Genomic DNA, 17,209 nt, shown 5'->3' on the forward strand with positions numbered 1-17,209 from the left:
TTTCCTAATTTTTACTAGTTCTTGGTCATATTCACTCTCTCCTCACCCCCTCGTGACCCACTCTCCTCCATTCGCCCTTTTCTTTTTCTTTTTACCCATCTAATCTGACTTAACCCAGCATCCATTGCTGGCTGTGTGGCCTTCCAGTGAGGTCACGTGACTCACCAGGGTCTCCGCTCTTAAAGGAAACTGACTCTCCTCCCTTCGGAGATCAATTACCAATAACTCCCCAGCCACGGGTGGGATTTCACGCCCACTTCCCTTCCTTTCCTTCTCTGTGCTGAGATTTAACTCTTAAATTTTATCTTTAGGGAAAGGGATAGAGTTAAGTGGAGACCCCGCAAAGCAAACTGGTATCCCGGGGCATACGTTGTTCGATACCGCTGTGAGGCTTACATCAGTGACATATTGTTGATTCAAAATGTTCAAGAGCAAGTGATTCAGAGGGCTAGGAATACGCGCGACCAAATCCCACTTACCTTGGAGTGATTTTCTGACCATATAGTGAGCAGCAGCAGATCACAGAACCGTCATTGGCAGGACCCCAGCTTAATTGTATCAGTTAGGAATCTTACAGGCCCAATGTCAGAATTGTATCTGGAGCTGAATTTAGCACCTGTAATCTCAGCATTTAGAAAAAGCAGGACTGCTGCAAGTTCAAGGCTAGAGAGTTAAGTTCAGACCAGCCTGGACCCCAGAACTAGATCCTGTTTTCTTAATGACTCTTTCCAATCAGAGAGCAACAATCCACTTCTAACTGAAAAGTACGGAGGTGGAACTTGCTCGGGCCGGGGGACAGCACACCGAAATGCTTGCTGAGAGGGAGTGCCTATGTCACAGGCTTCCCAAGGCGCCTCTGGGCATCCTGGCGTCAACCTCATTCAGATTGCTGCTATCTCCCTGCAGCTTTTTGCAAGCATCGACTTTGGAGGTCTCTGCCATCTCCAATACAAGCTTGGGGTTCTGTTGCCCTTCGATTTAGAACACGAATCTGCTGGGGGTGACCAAAGGGAGCCAGAAGCTTCCCCTCCGGGGCCTCAGTGCGGTTGTTCTCTTGTGCAACCGACATGAGGCAGATGCATGACATTCTGGACTCGAGAATGTGGGGTATTCAGAGCCAGACCAAGAGTATGTGTGTGAGGAGACAGCTGGCTTTACCAGCTTGCCAGAATCAGGGAGAGGGAGAGGACAGGAGACCACTTATCTCCCTCCCACTCCCCTCTCCTCATTCCAGGCTCAAACACCAGACCAGTACGTCTCCAAGCAAGAAAAAAAAATGGGAACACGGGACATCGCCACATGTAAAGGATGTTAGGAAACCCAAACACAGTTCAGCACTGATGTACTTAATTTGGTTTATAAAATGCAATTTGCAATTTCTGTGGAATCCTCTGTTAGTGTTAAAAGGGAAAAACAAAGGGGCTCAGTTGAATAGAATCAGGAAAACAGAGTCAGGACGGGAATCTGTCGCCATCATCTGACTGGAGCCTGTCGCCATCGGGCTGGAGACTGCTCACAGGTCGTTGGACCACTCCGTTAGTTTCCTCATCCGAAAAACGTGATAATTGCCTAGTCGACTTTACAGAAGTTGGATAGAAACGTAGGAGCCTTGACTTACGAGTTAATAAAAGGCATGTGTGTTACAGAAATGACCTATTTTCACTCTTTTTTTTTCTTACCTGAAAGATTACTGGTGAGTAGAGTTTAGTTTACTCTCAAGCAACTTGGGCTTTTGCTTGTTTACCTGTCCAACGCCTGTTTCCTACAACTTTTCTTCTGAGGAGAGCTTTACCCCGCATCAACCCAGAGGTTTTGGATGGTGCTGACTACTCCTCTTAGAGGTAGACATGTGACCAATCAGAGTAAACCCACCAGCCACGTGACCAGAGCCAACCAATCAGAAAGCGACACGTTTCAAGTCCGAGCATAACTCTATTAGATGCTATCATCTCTCCTCACTGGAACGGGCTGCAGATTTAAGAGTTCTAGAAGCCTCCTCACTCCTTCAGAGGAAAGGCTGCCTAAACACAGTAACCAGGAAGAAACAGGGCAGACGATGAGTCGGGTGGTACTTTTGATGCAGTCCCTCACACCAGTTCTATGCTGTGATCTGAGATCTGATGCGGTTGTCAACGAGCAGAAGTGGATTTCTGAAGCCTGTACCCCCAGGAGTCTTAACTGATACAAAATTCTAAAACAGTCTGAGAATCTACAAAGATGAGCCGATCGTGCCCACATACGACACTGCGGGAACTAAGAAAAGGCAAGGGTTAAGCCACATCTTTATTTTTATGCGTTTATTTCTGTGTATCTGGGGTGTGTGCATGTGTGTGTGTGTGTGTGTGTGTGTGTGTGTGTGTGTGTGTGTGTGCGTGCGTGCAAAGGCCAGAGGCTATCAAGTGTCGACTCCTTATCACGCTGTCTTATTCCCTAGGGATTGGACCTCTCGCTGAACCCAAAGCTCTCTGTTTTTCTACGAGGCCACCTGACCAGCAGGCCACAGGGATCCTCCCGACTTCTGGTCCCCTCTCAGCACTTGGGTGTCAGGGTCTGTGGACACATTCAGCTTTTATGTGAGTGCTTGGGAGCCAAACTCAGGCCTTCATGCTTGAGCAGCGAGAGCTCTCCCCTACTGAGTCATCTCCCCAGCCCAGGCCACACTCTTACAACCAACACCCAGCAACCCAGAACCAGCCCAGACAGCTATACTTCAACAGTAGCGCCCAGGTGACGGCTTATAACATAACCGAGGCAAATTACTAAAATAAAGAAATATTTTATTTTCTCAGGTACGAAGTCCAAGGAAATACACACATTTGTAGAAATTAAACACCAAAACGGGGATAACGTTACAAGTCGCGTGGAATCAGCAGTGTGTGACTTGGGGTGATTTGGGGCCTTCTCGGTTTGCCAAGACAGGTCTAGCCCATGAAACAATTTCTGTGGTATCTGTCCAGAAGAGAGTTGTCACAGAATCATGGAGCCCACACAACTGGAACAGGTTGAAATGAGAATGGTTCACAAAGCAAAACGGACAACGTTACTAGTTGGCACAGACTGTTTGCATCAGAAAAACCGTGAAACTGGAGTAAATCAACCCCTTAGCACCGCAAACATCCCTAGTCATCACTTGAATTGTTCACTCATCTATGCAGACGTACATTGAGTATTTATTAAGCACCTATTGTGTGCCAGGAGGCACGGTGTTCCGCTCTGGGTAAAGGCACGTGGTCGGCACGCGGAGAGCCACGTGCACTCTGGGAAAGCGTCAACAATGTCTCCCCCCATCAAAGCAAAGGACCACATGGCTTCCACAGGAAATATATCAGGCTCCTCTTTCTCTTCAGAATGAAGACAGCCCCTGTCTTTCTGTTTCAGGATTACAAGGGGGATGTTCGGGACTGTGAAAAGTTACAGGGGACTCAAACGGATGTTGGTGGCCACCACTGCGCACTGAGGAAGACACAGGGTGTCATGGCGGAAGTGGCTGCTGAGCCACACCCTTCGCTTAGCAGCCAAAGGAGGCACCGCTGCACGACCCTGCATCTCCCGGCGCCCCTTCACCAAGGCTGTCCAAATGGGCTGCTCTGCCCTTGACACGTGCCCAGACTTAGATATGGAGCTTGGGACTCTTTTTAGCCACTTCCTCCTCGAAAGCAGCTGGCGTTTCTTTGCCATTGGTGACCTGGATGAAAGGTGGGGTCTCCGGGCCTTGCCACCTGACCCATCTCCTCTATAGTGTCCTAGAACAGTGGCCACCGGCACTGAACAGCAGCCTACATCTGGAAGTTTCTGTGGGTGCTCTCCTTTCTCCCTGACTTGGATCTGCGCTCGCTTTGACTGGCTTCCAGGGAAACTGAGAAGGGAGTTTAACTTGTGAGCGAAGGGCAGTTTTATCATTCCTAAGCGGCCCTGATGAGCCCATCCTACCTGGAATTAGGTCCTGGGCCCACCAGTTAACAGCGGCAGTAATGCTGTGGGTCCCTGGGGACGAGCAATTGAGGAGGCTGTTTTCAAACCGAGGTCTTCCACATTCGCTGGTTAATGTGCACTGTAAATGGTTTTGAGGCCTTAACTATAGAAGCATTTGTTTAATGCACTGAAAATTCAGAGTGCTTTAAGTGTTGATTTATTACCTAAATCTATACCATCAGGGTATATAATCACTATGGATTGAATTGTATAAATGCTCTTGTGATGAAAATATATGCAGGTGACTATTTAAAAAGTGAGATTTTAAAGTGAATGCCCCCTGGGTTTGACTTCTTTAATAAAAAGTACTAAACTTGACATTCTTTTCTCTTAGTGTATTTTCATAAGTCATTCTTACATAAAAAGCCTAAAGAATATATCCAAGAATAATTCTCCCCTCTCTGCAATGCCTCATCTTCTCTGCGTACGACTTTGTTTCGTAAAAGATTGTCTTAGAAAATATAAAAATATTTTACAGTGTTGTCAATGCCATACATTCTCCAGGGGAAACATACCTTTGTAAATTGAACAACTACTAGGAATTCTTAATGAAATTCAAGTCCCAGATGTGCCACAGATATGTCCCGATCAGGGTGACATCCAAGCCCGTCGGTCCTCTGTCACTTCCAGAAACCGTCTGTGACACTCCCTGAGAGAGACAGGATTCTCGCTCTTTCAAAAGTCATCATTGATTTCTGTGGATATCCTTAGGGTGACACTCTACAGACACGGGCAAGGAAGAAGGAACATCAAAGATGGAGACAATTCCAGAGTTTAAGTATGACATTCTCAGCAGCTTTTTCCCACCCAACAGGTGACTCCCACTAGCGTGCCTTGCTTGACCTGGGTCCTGAAGGATTCTCTTGGCTTTACCGTTTTAGCCAGTAACTCACTTGTTCTACAAGGTGAGAGTCTCCCTGGGGTCAAATAACCTGTCTTACCTTTCCTGGGCCTTAGGAATGTTTTTCAACAACATACTATTTTTTTACACAGTTGTATTTTCTGGTCTTTGGAACCAGTGAGGTCTACCAGAACACAGCCTGGACTTGGAGCATTGAGTGGCAGATACCTGAAAGTGACCTATTGGATGGCTCCCTTTGGAAACAAGCTAATAATGTCCAGTAGCCCACAAGTCCCCCGCCACCCAAACACATTGTAAAGGTAAAATATAGGAATGTTTCTATAAAAAAAACCAGGAACCTTTCTAAATCTTTACTAACCCTAATCATCAGGGATTCATATAACATTTGAACCGATTAAATCCTTACCTGGAAATCTTGGATGAATGTTAGGAAATAGAAAATAAAACCAAAAGCAACGGTCCACTCACAGATGGCGCTCACCACGTGATACATATAATCCTAGTAGCAACGATAGAGAAACAAATTTAGCCAAAACGACCTCATCGGACTGACATCACCTGGAATACAAGGTAATCAGACTAGAGGCCAAAGCTGTCCAATGAACATAAACTGTAACCTTGAGGAAACGCCCGATGCAAACCTTTGCAGCCCAGAGGCCAGAGACGGCCGAGGCTGATGGGAATGCAAGCTGTGCCCAAAGTTCTTTATAGCTCTCACTTCGTTTGAAGACTGGAGCTATAGAACTTCAAAAGGTAAATTAAGGACCACAGAACGGCTGAGACCACAAAGCAAATTTGGACCTCAGTGAAGGAAAGATTTGGTTTTGTTGCCCTGCCCTAGGAACCCCATAGTTGAAGGACACACTGAAGTGTCTTGGGGGCACCCCCAGGGATCACCCCAGAATGAATGTGTGCATGCCTCTAAGACCAGCTTGGCAACTAGATATCTTTTTATGTCTGTTACTGTGGGTTTTGATTCTGCAGAGTTCTGCTTCACACAGTAAGGCAAATAACATCGGCAGAGCAAATGCCAGCAGCAAGACACCCATCAGATGACTCTCTCTGGAGAAAATGGATGCCAAGAATCCACTGTGTCTGGAGTTGAGAAACAATGAAACGGGTGGTGGTTGAACCAGACAAGGTCAAATCCCATGTTTCATCAACTCGTTCCATTTTTTTTATTTTATTTATTTTTTTTAAAGATTTATTTATTTATGTTTTGTGAATACACCGTCACTCTCTTCAGACACACCAGAAGAGGGCATCAGATCCCATTACAGATGGTTGTGAGCCACCATGTGGTTGCTAGGAATTGAACTCAGGACCTCTGGAAGAGCAGCCAGTGCTCTTAACCGCTGAGCCATCTCTCCAGCCCTATTTTGTTTAATTTTAACATTTATTTATTTATTTATTTATTTATTTATTTATTTATTTGGTGTTGGGGATTGAACCCAGGGCCTTGCATAAGCTAGGAAAGTGTTCTACCACTGAGCTACACTGCCAGTCGACACACTTCATCTTCACAAAATAGGAAAATAATATGCCAGTGCTGTTTCAGAAGTAAAAAGGCTTCCACATTTGCATGAGTATCCCTCTGTCTCTGTCCGTCTGTCTCTGTCTTCCCTTCCCATCTCCCTAACTGCGTGTGTGCATGCATACATGTGTGTATTTGTGATGTATGATGTATGTATTTATGTATTATGTATGTATGAATGATGTATGTGTGATGTGTGTATGATGTATGTATGATGCATGTGTGATGTATGTATGTGTGATGCATGTGTGATGTATTATGATGTATGTATGATATATGTGTGATGTATGTGTGATGTACGTATGTATGTATGTATGTGCATCTGCTTTTTAAAATACCATAATTTATTTAAAAGCTCTCAAACTCTAAGTACGTTTTTACCTTCATCTGCATTCTGACCTGCTTACATGCCAAGTCTTCGAGAGACACTTGGTCTGAGGCCTGTGCTGTGAGGTGAACAAGTCAGTTTTAGGGCAATGGCTCTTTCTTTGACCCTCTGCTCACCCACGACGATTTAATGGGTGACGTCAGACTCTGCTCTACAGGTGTTCACCTCCAGCCATTGTTCTTACCCAAGGTCGCAACTGAGGAGAGCCTGACCAGCCCGATTAGGGACAGAGAACAATGCCCACTAACTGTTGGTGCCAACACCAGGGATCACACCCTGTCCTGGATCGTCAGAGGCAGGGGGAAGGGACCATAGAGATGGCTGTGAGGTTAAGAGCACCCACTCCCCTTGAAGAAGGCAGAGGGAGGGGGGCTATCTGTATCTCCAGTTTCAGGGGATCCTAAACCTCTTCTGCCTTCCAGAGAGCACCAAGCATGTGCATGGTGTGCATACATACATGAAGGTCTCACACACACACACACACACACACACACACACACACACACACACACTAAATATTTAAAAACTAAAGGGTAAAGGGTAAGACTGGCAGATGGTTCATTGTGTTTAAGGCACTGTGTGGCCAAGCCTGATGATCTAAGTTCAGTTTAATTGTGTGTGTGTGTGTGTGTGTGTGTGTGTGTGTGTGTGTGTGTGTTAAAATCATTTTTTAAGAAGGGTGGGCCATATGGTACTGAGAGGGCATGGAATCAGAGTCCTAATTTCTCCACTCTGCATGTAAATGCAGAATGAGTTACATGAATGACAATGGGTTATAGTCCTCTCCCTTCCCGCTTCAGGTGCGACGTACGAAGTGTACAAAAACAGCTTAATATACCTCATGCAATTCAGGGCAGTGCCTAACTATTACTCTATCCAGACAATTGGCGTAAGGGTTCACACTGTAGCCATTGATATTGGAAACAGAAGGCAGCATCTGAGTGCTTCAGGAAAGAGAAAACTAGACACTAGAAAATTGTATGCTCCTTTTGTTAAGGCCAAGGTCTCTATGTGGCCCAGGCTGGTCCTAAAGTGATGCCCCTTCTACCTTGGCCTTTGGAGTCCTGAGATGGCAAGCAGGAGCCATGCACCCTACCCTGCTCCTTTTCACAACTTCAGACAGAAAATGGAAGAAACCAATGGATTTCCAACAGCCCTAAGGGCATGCTGAGCCCTTAACTGCACTTGATTTATGGTGAAACACTACCACCTAGTGGCTAAGCATTGAAGTACACTTGCTCTGTGGACTATTTGTGTCAGTCTCCTTGGCCAGAGGAGAGAGCATCCTTCAGTCAGGGCTACCTCCCCCACTACAACCTTTTAACCAGCTGGTCAAATGAAACACTTTTAGAAATCCTAGCTAGAGCATTCTGTTCTTCAGTACCGTCCCTGTAGCTGTCTTGATGGCTTCCACCGCATGCCTGAATTGCCTGTGTTTTTTGAACGTTCTTGCCCTAATCACGCCCACCCTCTGCCCATCACCCCACCCACACCCTTCCCCTCACCTCTTACCTTTAGCCTCCCACCCAATGTTTTGGCCAGAATTGCTTTTTTGGAAAAAAAACACGAGTGACTTCCTTGCTGCTCAAATCCAGGACCTTCATTCCTCCAACTACTCAGCTACGTCTGCCATGGGCAGCTATTTCCCTTGTTTTAAAATGTCCTCCTCTTGGTCTCTGGGATAGATATGTGCCCGAGTCTGAGGTAAGAATTGACTATTGCTTCTGTGTTTCTACAACACACTCTCGGACCTCAGTTCGCAATCGTTCTTACTTTCAGAGTGTTATATTTGGCAGAGGACACCTGCTGTTTGTCATTGAACTCCGGGCCTCCTTGGGGACCCATTTCCCCACAGCTGCCCTTCCTCCTGGACATTCCCAGGCCTCAGTTCATGAGAACTGTCTGAGGGCAGCCCAGCACAGTTCTGGTCCTTCCACTGGCCCATTTGTCTTCCTGTTTGTTTTGGCTGAAGACATTGTTCTTGCCCCCCTTGAAAAGCCCCGTTACTCCCCACCCCTCCACCTTGTGTCCTGAGTGTCATCTATCCACTCTGGCCAAACTGATACATCCTAGGGCAGTAGGTAGATCCCTAAACTAATCAGTTTCCTTGAAAATGAGAGATTCGAGAGTCAGGGTTTAAGAGAGAGAGAGAGAGAGAGAGAGAGAGAGAGAGAGAGAGAGAGAGAGAGAGAGAGAGACCTTTTGCTTTTAAGAAAACCCAAACCCCAGGCAGTGGTGGCACACACACTCAGGAGGCAGAGACAGGTGGATTGCTGTGAGTTCAAGGCCAACCTGGTCTATTCAGTGAGTTCCAGGATAGCCAAGGCTACACAGAGAAAGAAAAGGGGGAAAAGAAAAAGAAAGAAACCCCAAAGAAATAACAAAGTCTATGTTCCTGCCATTGGACTGCTGTCCTGATCATGTCCCTTGCCTTGAGAGAGAGAGAGAGAGAGAGAGAGAGAGAGAGAGAGAGAGAGAGAGAGAGAGAGAGAGTGTGTGTGTGTGTGTGTGTGTGTGTAGCACTAATCTGTAGATCTGTAATCAGCAGCTGCCTTGGATTCACGAAATACAAATAGTGACCAATCGCCCCTGGAACTTTGTTTCCCTACTGACTTCTGGAGCTAATATCACATGCGGCTGGAGGGTAAGCTAACTCCATGTCACAGGGAGTCCACGTTTTCCAACCCATTTTAAGAAAGGACAGTGACTCTTCCCAGGATTCACCAGTCACAGTCTCACAGATCCAGGATCAGTAACTAGACTGAGGGGAAATGGTTACCTTTTCTTTTGGATTCCATTCCAACTTGGTTATAGAAATTAGTGAAGCACAGGCAATCACTTATAAATAAAAGAGGAGTGTGTTAAGGAAATGGCAGAAGAAATCAGATCCTTTATTATTATTAAAACAAGTCTATTAACATAATTATTACACAATCTTTAAACGTAACACTTTTAAAGATATATATATATGTGTGTGTGTGTGTATATATATATATCTGTAATCAGATCTCATTACAGATGGTTGTGAGTCACCATGTGGTTGCTGGGAATTGAACTCAGGACCTCTGGAAGAGCAGCCAGTGCTCTTAACCACTGAGCCATCTCTCCAGCCCTAAACATAACATTTCTACAATCAGACCAGAGATACGAACATCTTGGACTAATCTTAGGCGTTCAGTCATGACAGTAGCTAATTTACAATAGGGATATAGGACATTGCCTAGCACTACCTAGGGCCTTACGTTCCGTTCCCAGTACCATAAAGAAAATGCATAAATCCTCAAGTATAGTATGGAAATGTATTTATTCCCTTGCAATATTTTTTGGATGTTTTGACGGTTTGAATCGAATTAATTCCCCCCACCCCCCCCCCCCTCCCGGTCCCGCCCCCACCCCCATGCTCCCCATGCTCCCCCCACTGCTCCCCACCCCGCTGCCCTCCACCCCCCCCGTGGTGCCCCCCACCTCCCCACCCCGCTCACATATTTGAGTGCTTAGCCACCAGGAGTGGCACTCTTTGACAATATTAGAAGGATTAGGACTGTGGCCACGTTGGAAGTCAATATTCCACACCCAGCCCATGGATCAAGATGTAGCCGCTGGTTACTTCTCTGGCGCCAGGCCTGCCCACCACCATGCTCCCCACCATGATGATAATGGACTAAGCCCGTGAAACTGTAAGTCAGCCCCCATTTAAATGCCTCCTTTTATAAGCACTACCACGGTCATGGCGTCTCATCCCTGCAGTAGAACGCTGACTAAGACAGGGGTGTAGAGTCAGTTTTAACCTGGGTCTACACTTCCTCCAACCGGAGCGTTTCTGGGTGCTCCATTATGCAACCTGCTTACAGCTGTGTCCCACTGACACCAGGGTCCGAGACAGTTTTGTTTTGTTTTTTGTTTTCATTCCTGCGACTGAATAAAAACGTATTTCCTCTAAAGTGCCATTTTCAAGGTAAGAGCTTTTGTGAAAAGTAACACTTTGAATACAAAAATAAGCCACCAAAGGGCTGGAGAGATGGCTCAGTGGTTAAGAGCATTGACTGCTCTTCCAGAGGACCTGGGTTCGATTCCCAGCAACCACGTGCTGGTTCACAACTGTCTAACACCAGCTCCAGGAGATCAGACACCCTCACTCAGATATAAAACCACAGGCAAACACCAATGCACATAAGTGAATTGTTTAAAAAAAAAACAATCTATGGGGAACTAGAAAGCTCTGGAAAGACTATTTTTAAAAACACGGGGTATCAGTCTAAAGTGCTGAGCCAAAGCCTCATTTTGAGCTCTTTCTGCTCAATTCAGTCAGCTCGTCCATTCCTGGCCCCTCCCCCTTCATATTCTGCAAAGCCTAACACTTCTCGCTTTCTCAGAATAAAGCAGCCGAGAGCATGGACCTTGATCATCTAATGGCCATACTCCTGCTTCTGCTGGGTTCAATTAATTCACCTATTTACGCTTAGCTCCCTCTTGAGGGCACTTGGTACCACGCTGTCTGTGAGTAGATGGTGAGCTCAGTTAAACAGACAGAGACCGTGGTGTGCTAGACAGACGAGAGGAGGGGACCAGCAATGGCTCAAATGAAGAGATGTTAATCCCTACACACTGGCATCTGGGGTACCATGGAGTTCATCAGAGTTCAGCTTCGTCTGAGCTATGAAGTTTGAAGACCTCACTATAGCAGCCCCAAGCCTGCAGAACTATAACGTGTTAAGTTTAAAAACTAAAAAGAAGGGGAGACATGGTGGGGCATGGCTTTAATCCCAGAACTTGGGAGAGAGAAGCTGTCAATCTCTCGAGAGTTCCAGGATAGCCAGGGCTGTTACACAGAGAAACTCTTGTCTCAAAAATAAATAAATAAATGCAATGAAGAAGAAGAGGAAGAAGAAGAAGAAGAAGAGGAAGAAGAAGAAGAAGAAGAAGAAGAAGAAGAAGAAGAAGAAGAAGAAGAAGAAGAAGAAGAAGAAGAAGAAGGAGAAGAAGGAGGAGAAGAAGGAGGAGGAGGAGGAGGAGGAGGAGGAGGAGGAGGAGGAGGAGCAGGAGGAGGAGGAGGAAGAGGAGGAGGAGGAGGAGGAGGAGGGAAGAGACAGAAGGAAGACAGAAGAAAGGACTGGCCTCATTCAGTGGTTCAGTTTTTCGGGGTCAATGAGGCTGTTTCGTGTCATAAAAACATTAAGGAGAAATAGGCATGTTAAGGAGCCTTTTAAAAGGTCTTTCCAGAGAAACATTGCTACCATAAAAAAGCTTGGGGCCAGAGACTTTCGCAAAGGAGGTTGGTCGCCTTCATTCAGCTTAGTCTGTTGCTGGGTCATACAGAACCTGCTTTTGGTCTCTGACCCGTGGGCTTGGCTAAGAGAAGGAACGTCCTGGAAATGGAAATGACAGGGAGGGAGACTGAGGCTGAAACGTCCCGGTGTGCTGTGACTCTCTGGTTTTAGGATCGAGAGACTTGCCTCTAGGAGTTGGAGGCAGAGAAAGATTTCCTACAAAAAGAAACTTTACAACACAGCGGATACCACTTATCCGTACACTTGGCAGTCAACATGAGCTGACGATTTCAGGAACTCTATTTTGAGAGAACCTATGAGCATCTTTCAGACTATTAACAGAAGAGGAAATGGGGAAGGGATTGTCTTAGAAGAAAGGCATGCCATTTGGTAATAAGTCTCTCAGTGTCAGGGCTTAGTTCCTCCCTGGCTGTAAATTTTATAAATAAAAATGTCTCCAAGACTGGGAGGAGGAAACCAGCTAGGCGACCTATGCCTGTAATCCCAGCACTCAGGAGGCTGAGATGGAAAGGATTCCCACAAGTTTGTGGCTGGCTTGGGCTACAAGTATAACTCTACGTCAAAACAATAAGAAATAAAAACAAAAGCAAAATTGCATATTAGTCTACCTCGTATCACTTCTATTTTAGGAGAAAATAGAGGTCAGACTTTGAAGGACACAGTGTGCTCTGAAGTTTGACCACTACATACCATGATCCGGCTTTTATTGCCTACAAAACACTGTCTTTATTTTCCCCTTCCTGCAATCTGACATAAGATCAAAAGACGGAGAATTTCCACCCTCGAAATACCAGATCAGTTTCATTTTCTTGGTTTAAACACTTCATTAAAGAAACAAAGGGAAGCAGGTACGGTTATACACACAGCAGTCACAGCGCTTGATAGGCTGAAACAGGTTGGCTCCTAGCCAGCCTGACTTACATAACAAGACCTGCCTCAAAACAGAAAAAACTAACACTAACACACACACACACACACTCTCACACACACACTCTCACACACACACTCACACATCACACACACTCACACACAACACAACACACTCACACATACATACTCACACACATTCACACATACACACTCACATACACACTCACTCACACATACACACTCACACACACACACATACACACACACACACACACACACAAACACACACATACACATACACACACACACACACACATACACATTCACACACATACACACACATACACACACACATTCACATACACACACACCTCACACACACTCACATCACACACACACACACTCAACACACACATTCACACACACACACACACACACACATTCACACAGACACACTCACACACACACTCACTCACACAGACACACTCACACACACACACTCACTCACACAGACACACTCACACACACACTCATACATACACACACATACACACTCAAACTCACACATATACATACACACACAAACACATACACATTCACACACACACATTCACACATACACACACATACTCACACACTCACATACACACACTCACACACGAATGGGGGAGGGGATATCTCTCTTTCTTTTCTTTTTCATTGAAAATAGATTCTTCTCTCATATAATGCATCCTCAACTACAGTTTCTCCTTCCTCCCCTCCCAGATCCCACCTCCCTGACATCCACACCTGCCTCCATTTCCCTTCAGAAAAGAGCAGGCCTCCAAGAGACAACAAACAATGGGAGAAAACAAGATAGACTAAGACAAGGCAGAAGCCCTCCTATCAAGGCTGAACAAGGCAACCCAGTAGGAGGAAAAGAGTCTTTGGTTTAGTGTTTGGTTTGGTGTTTGGTTTGGTTTGGTTTGGTTTGGTTTGGTTTGGTTTGGTTTGGTTTGGTTTGGTTTGGTTTTCCAAGACAGGGTTTCTCTGTGTAGCCCCTGGCTGTCCGGAAACTTTGCAGACCGGGCTCTCCTTGAACTCAGAGATCCTCCTGTCTCTGCCCGCTGAGGGCTGGGTTTAAAGGACCAAGGTCTTTCTTAGGATGCCAGTCCACAAGCCCAGGCCGTCCTCCTGCCTACGAATATCAAGCACTAGAATTACAGGACTGTGCTGCCATGTCCAGACATCTTCCGTTTCCCTTAGGTCAAAGTTCATAAACATGATTAAATACTCATTTCCTTCTTCATTGCTAGATTAGAAAACGAAGTGAATTTGAAAACAAGATCCGTGACCACACAAAAAGGCTAAACATATTTTGGGTCGACATAGGTCATAAGCAATAGAAATTTAAAATGAAATCCCTTAGTACAGGTCAATAAGTCAAACTGTCCTATCCCCAGCGGGCATGGAGTCTGGGCTCTTGGGATACCGCGAAGCTCATTTCTTTAATTATAATGCCAATATTTGATGTCTTTAACCAAGCACTACAAAAAGTTACATATTTTCATATGTCTTGTGAAACTGACCCAGGGAAGGAAAGCAAACAGATTCAAGTGCTCCTGGCTTTGATTTTCTTCCCCCATCCACTCCTTTCCCCAAAAGGATGTTTGACTCTAATACTTCTCTAGTGTCCACTTTTCTCCTATTTGATCTCCTGAAGAGTATGGACACTTGGTATGGCTTCAGGGGCAGGGTTCCATCAAACATCTGCAACATCAGGACAAAGATTCTTTGCTTAGCTGAACTATGCAGTCGGGATCCTAAACCTCCTGGGCCCACTTCAACATAAAGAACAATTTAATTAGAATATAAATATAAAGAAAATCACTTTAACTACCTCCTGGTTAAGTTAGTGTGGTTTGAGTAAGAATGGCCATCATAGACTCATATATTTGAATGTTTGACTCTCAGTTTGTGGAACTGCTTGGGGAGGACTAGGTGGGTGTGGTCTTATTGGAAGTGAGTCACCGAGGGCAGGCTTTGAAGTTTCCAAAGCCTGTGCCATTCCCAGTTAAGCTCTGCCTCATCACTGGGGACCAAGATGCAAATTCTCAGCTACTGCTTCTGAGCCATGTGTAGCTGTCTGCCTGCCTGCCTCTAAGGTCCCCACACAGTGACAATCATAGACTCTCGCTCTCTGAATTGTAAGCCCCCAATAAACTCTTTCTTCTACAAGCTGCCTTGATCATGATGTCTTCTCACAGCAGTAGAAAAGTTACTAAGACAGTTAACTCTAAAGTATGTCCATCCTACCCCCGAAGGTTCATGTGTCAGCTGGGGGCTTGTCCCCAAACTGGGATACTATTAGGGAGAGCTGAGACTTATCTGGAAGAAGCAGATCACTAGGTGTAGGCCCTTGGACTAAGGCTGGGGGGCCTCATATCCCTGACTCCTCCCCCCACCACCACCACTTCCTCCTGTTCCTGTTTCTCTCCTTTCCCTTAGCCCCTCCTCTTCCTCTATCTTTTGCTTTCTCTTTCCTGTTCCTAATGAGGTAAAGAAATTCTGCCCCCACATACTCTGGTTGCCATAATATTCTGCCCAAGCACATGGTCCGAACGACCATGGACTGAAGACCCAGAAACAGTAAACCAAAATAAGGCCTTCCCCTTCTGTTTTTTTGTGTCAGGAATATTGTCACAGTAACACCAAGCCTAGTAACCCAATTGCCTCACCCTTGGTGTGATCTCTCAGGTTATATGAGTGCGTCCTCCCCCCTTCCTTCACCATCCCCTCCCCACCCCAAGGCTGCCTGATTTCCCTGAAGTGTCTTTTGCAAGAATCCCATCAGGGAAGTTTAGCCACTTCATGTTTCTTCCTAGCTCCCAGGGACCCCAAGCTACCCCCCTGGTTATAAACTCCCATTTACCCACGCCATACTCCGTGAGTCTCTCTCCCCGTGGCAAAGACCCCACTTAAGTAGTCCTTACTCCAGCTACTGCTATGGCCAGAAGTTAAAACAATCTTCCTTCTCACTCACTGGCTGCATTTTTTTTTTTTTTAACAACAGACCCGTGAAAAGGATACTGGGGACGACAGCTGCGCAGGAAACGGCGGAGATGGCCATCCTGACATGGCACGTGGTGAGGCTGTTCCACTGGGGACACGATTTGTAGGAGATGATCGATTGCAGGAGCGTGTATACCACACCGCAGACGAAAGCCAGAAGCGCACCGCCATCGTGGACCACAGGCACTGCTAATTCCTGCAGAGATCACAGACATGGGCTTATACTCCTGCACTCCCGTGGGGAAGTGCTGACCAACCCCGGCCACCAGCACTCATGGGAAAGCTATAAGACGGTGGTTCTCAACCCTCCTAATGCTGTGATCCTTTAATGCAGTTCCTTCTGTTGTGGTGACCCCCAAACCATAAATTTATTTTCATTGCTACTTCACAACTGTCATTTTGCTACTGGTATGAACCGCGATGTAAATGTCTGTGTTTTCTGATGGTCTTAGGTGACCCCGGTGAAAGGGTCTTGTTCAATCCCCAAAGGGGTCAAGACCCAGAGGTTGAGAATCTCCACAAGCCATCGGTCCTCAGGGAGGTGGTGCTCAACAAGAGTAGCAAGAGAGAAGTCTCTAACTGCTGATTAACGCTGGCTGCCCCGGCTGCTCCACAGTTACTCTGTGGAGTCCACCGTGAGACCTTAAGGTAATTACAGCCCCTTGGTCTAGCATCAATTCTGTCAAAACCATATAGAAGAAGCTTTTCCTATACAGATTGCATTCAGAAGCCAAAGTGAGGCTGTTTAAAGTCTGTAATCTTGGGCTGGAGAGATGGCTCAGGGGTTGAGAGCACTGACTGCTCTTCCAGAGGCCCTGAGTTCACATCCCAGCAACCACATGGTGGCTCACAACCATCTGTAATGGGATCTGATGCCATTGAAGGCAGTTACAGTGTACTTATATATAATAGGTAGATGGATAGATAGATAGATAGATAGATAGATAGATAGATAGATAGATAGATAGATAGATAGATAGATAGATCTTTAAAGTCTGTAATCCCAGGACTCTGGAGAATGAGGCAGGAGAATCACTGTGAGTACCAGGCACAACTGTAGCCACAGTCTACAGTACATCATGTTACTTTCTATAACTAGGATATAATTATATATGAAAAAGGAAGGGACTTTCTATGTATTAAAATATTTGTGCCCCTTTAAGTACTTACATAATTTAGGAATATAATCACTGGATGATATAGAGAAAGGTGTTTAAGATGAAAATTCTATATGATGTATGTCT

At 45.7% G+C, this 17,209-nt stretch overlaps 1 protein-coding gene across 1 annotated transcript in view; it reads right to left on the bottom strand.

The window, feature by feature from the left end:
* Positions 1–2,756: 2,756 nt before the first annotated feature.
* Positions 2,757–17,209, bottom strand: part of Dram1 (DNA damage regulated autophagy modulator 1) — a 35,860-nt gene continuing 21,407 nt past the window's right edge. The window contains exons 4-7 of the mRNA XM_032890769.1: positions 15,984–16,161; positions 9,536–9,594; positions 5,241–5,333; positions 2,757–4,692 (exon numbers count right to left, since the gene is read on the bottom strand). Coding sequence (XP_032746660.1) covers positions 4,648–4,692; positions 5,241–5,333; positions 9,536–9,594; positions 15,984–16,161 — 375 coding nt within the window. The 3' untranslated portion in view covers positions 2,757–4,647. The remainder of the gene's footprint in view (positions 4,693–5,240; positions 5,334–9,535; positions 9,595–15,983; positions 16,162–17,209) is intronic.

The sequence above is a fragment of the Rattus rattus genome, chromosome 1 (genome assembly GCF_011064425.1).
Source record: "Rattus rattus isolate New Zealand chromosome 1, Rrattus_CSIRO_v1, whole genome shotgun sequence".
In the NCBI taxonomy this organism is placed as follows: Eukaryota; Metazoa; Chordata; class Mammalia; order Rodentia; family Muridae; genus Rattus; species Rattus rattus.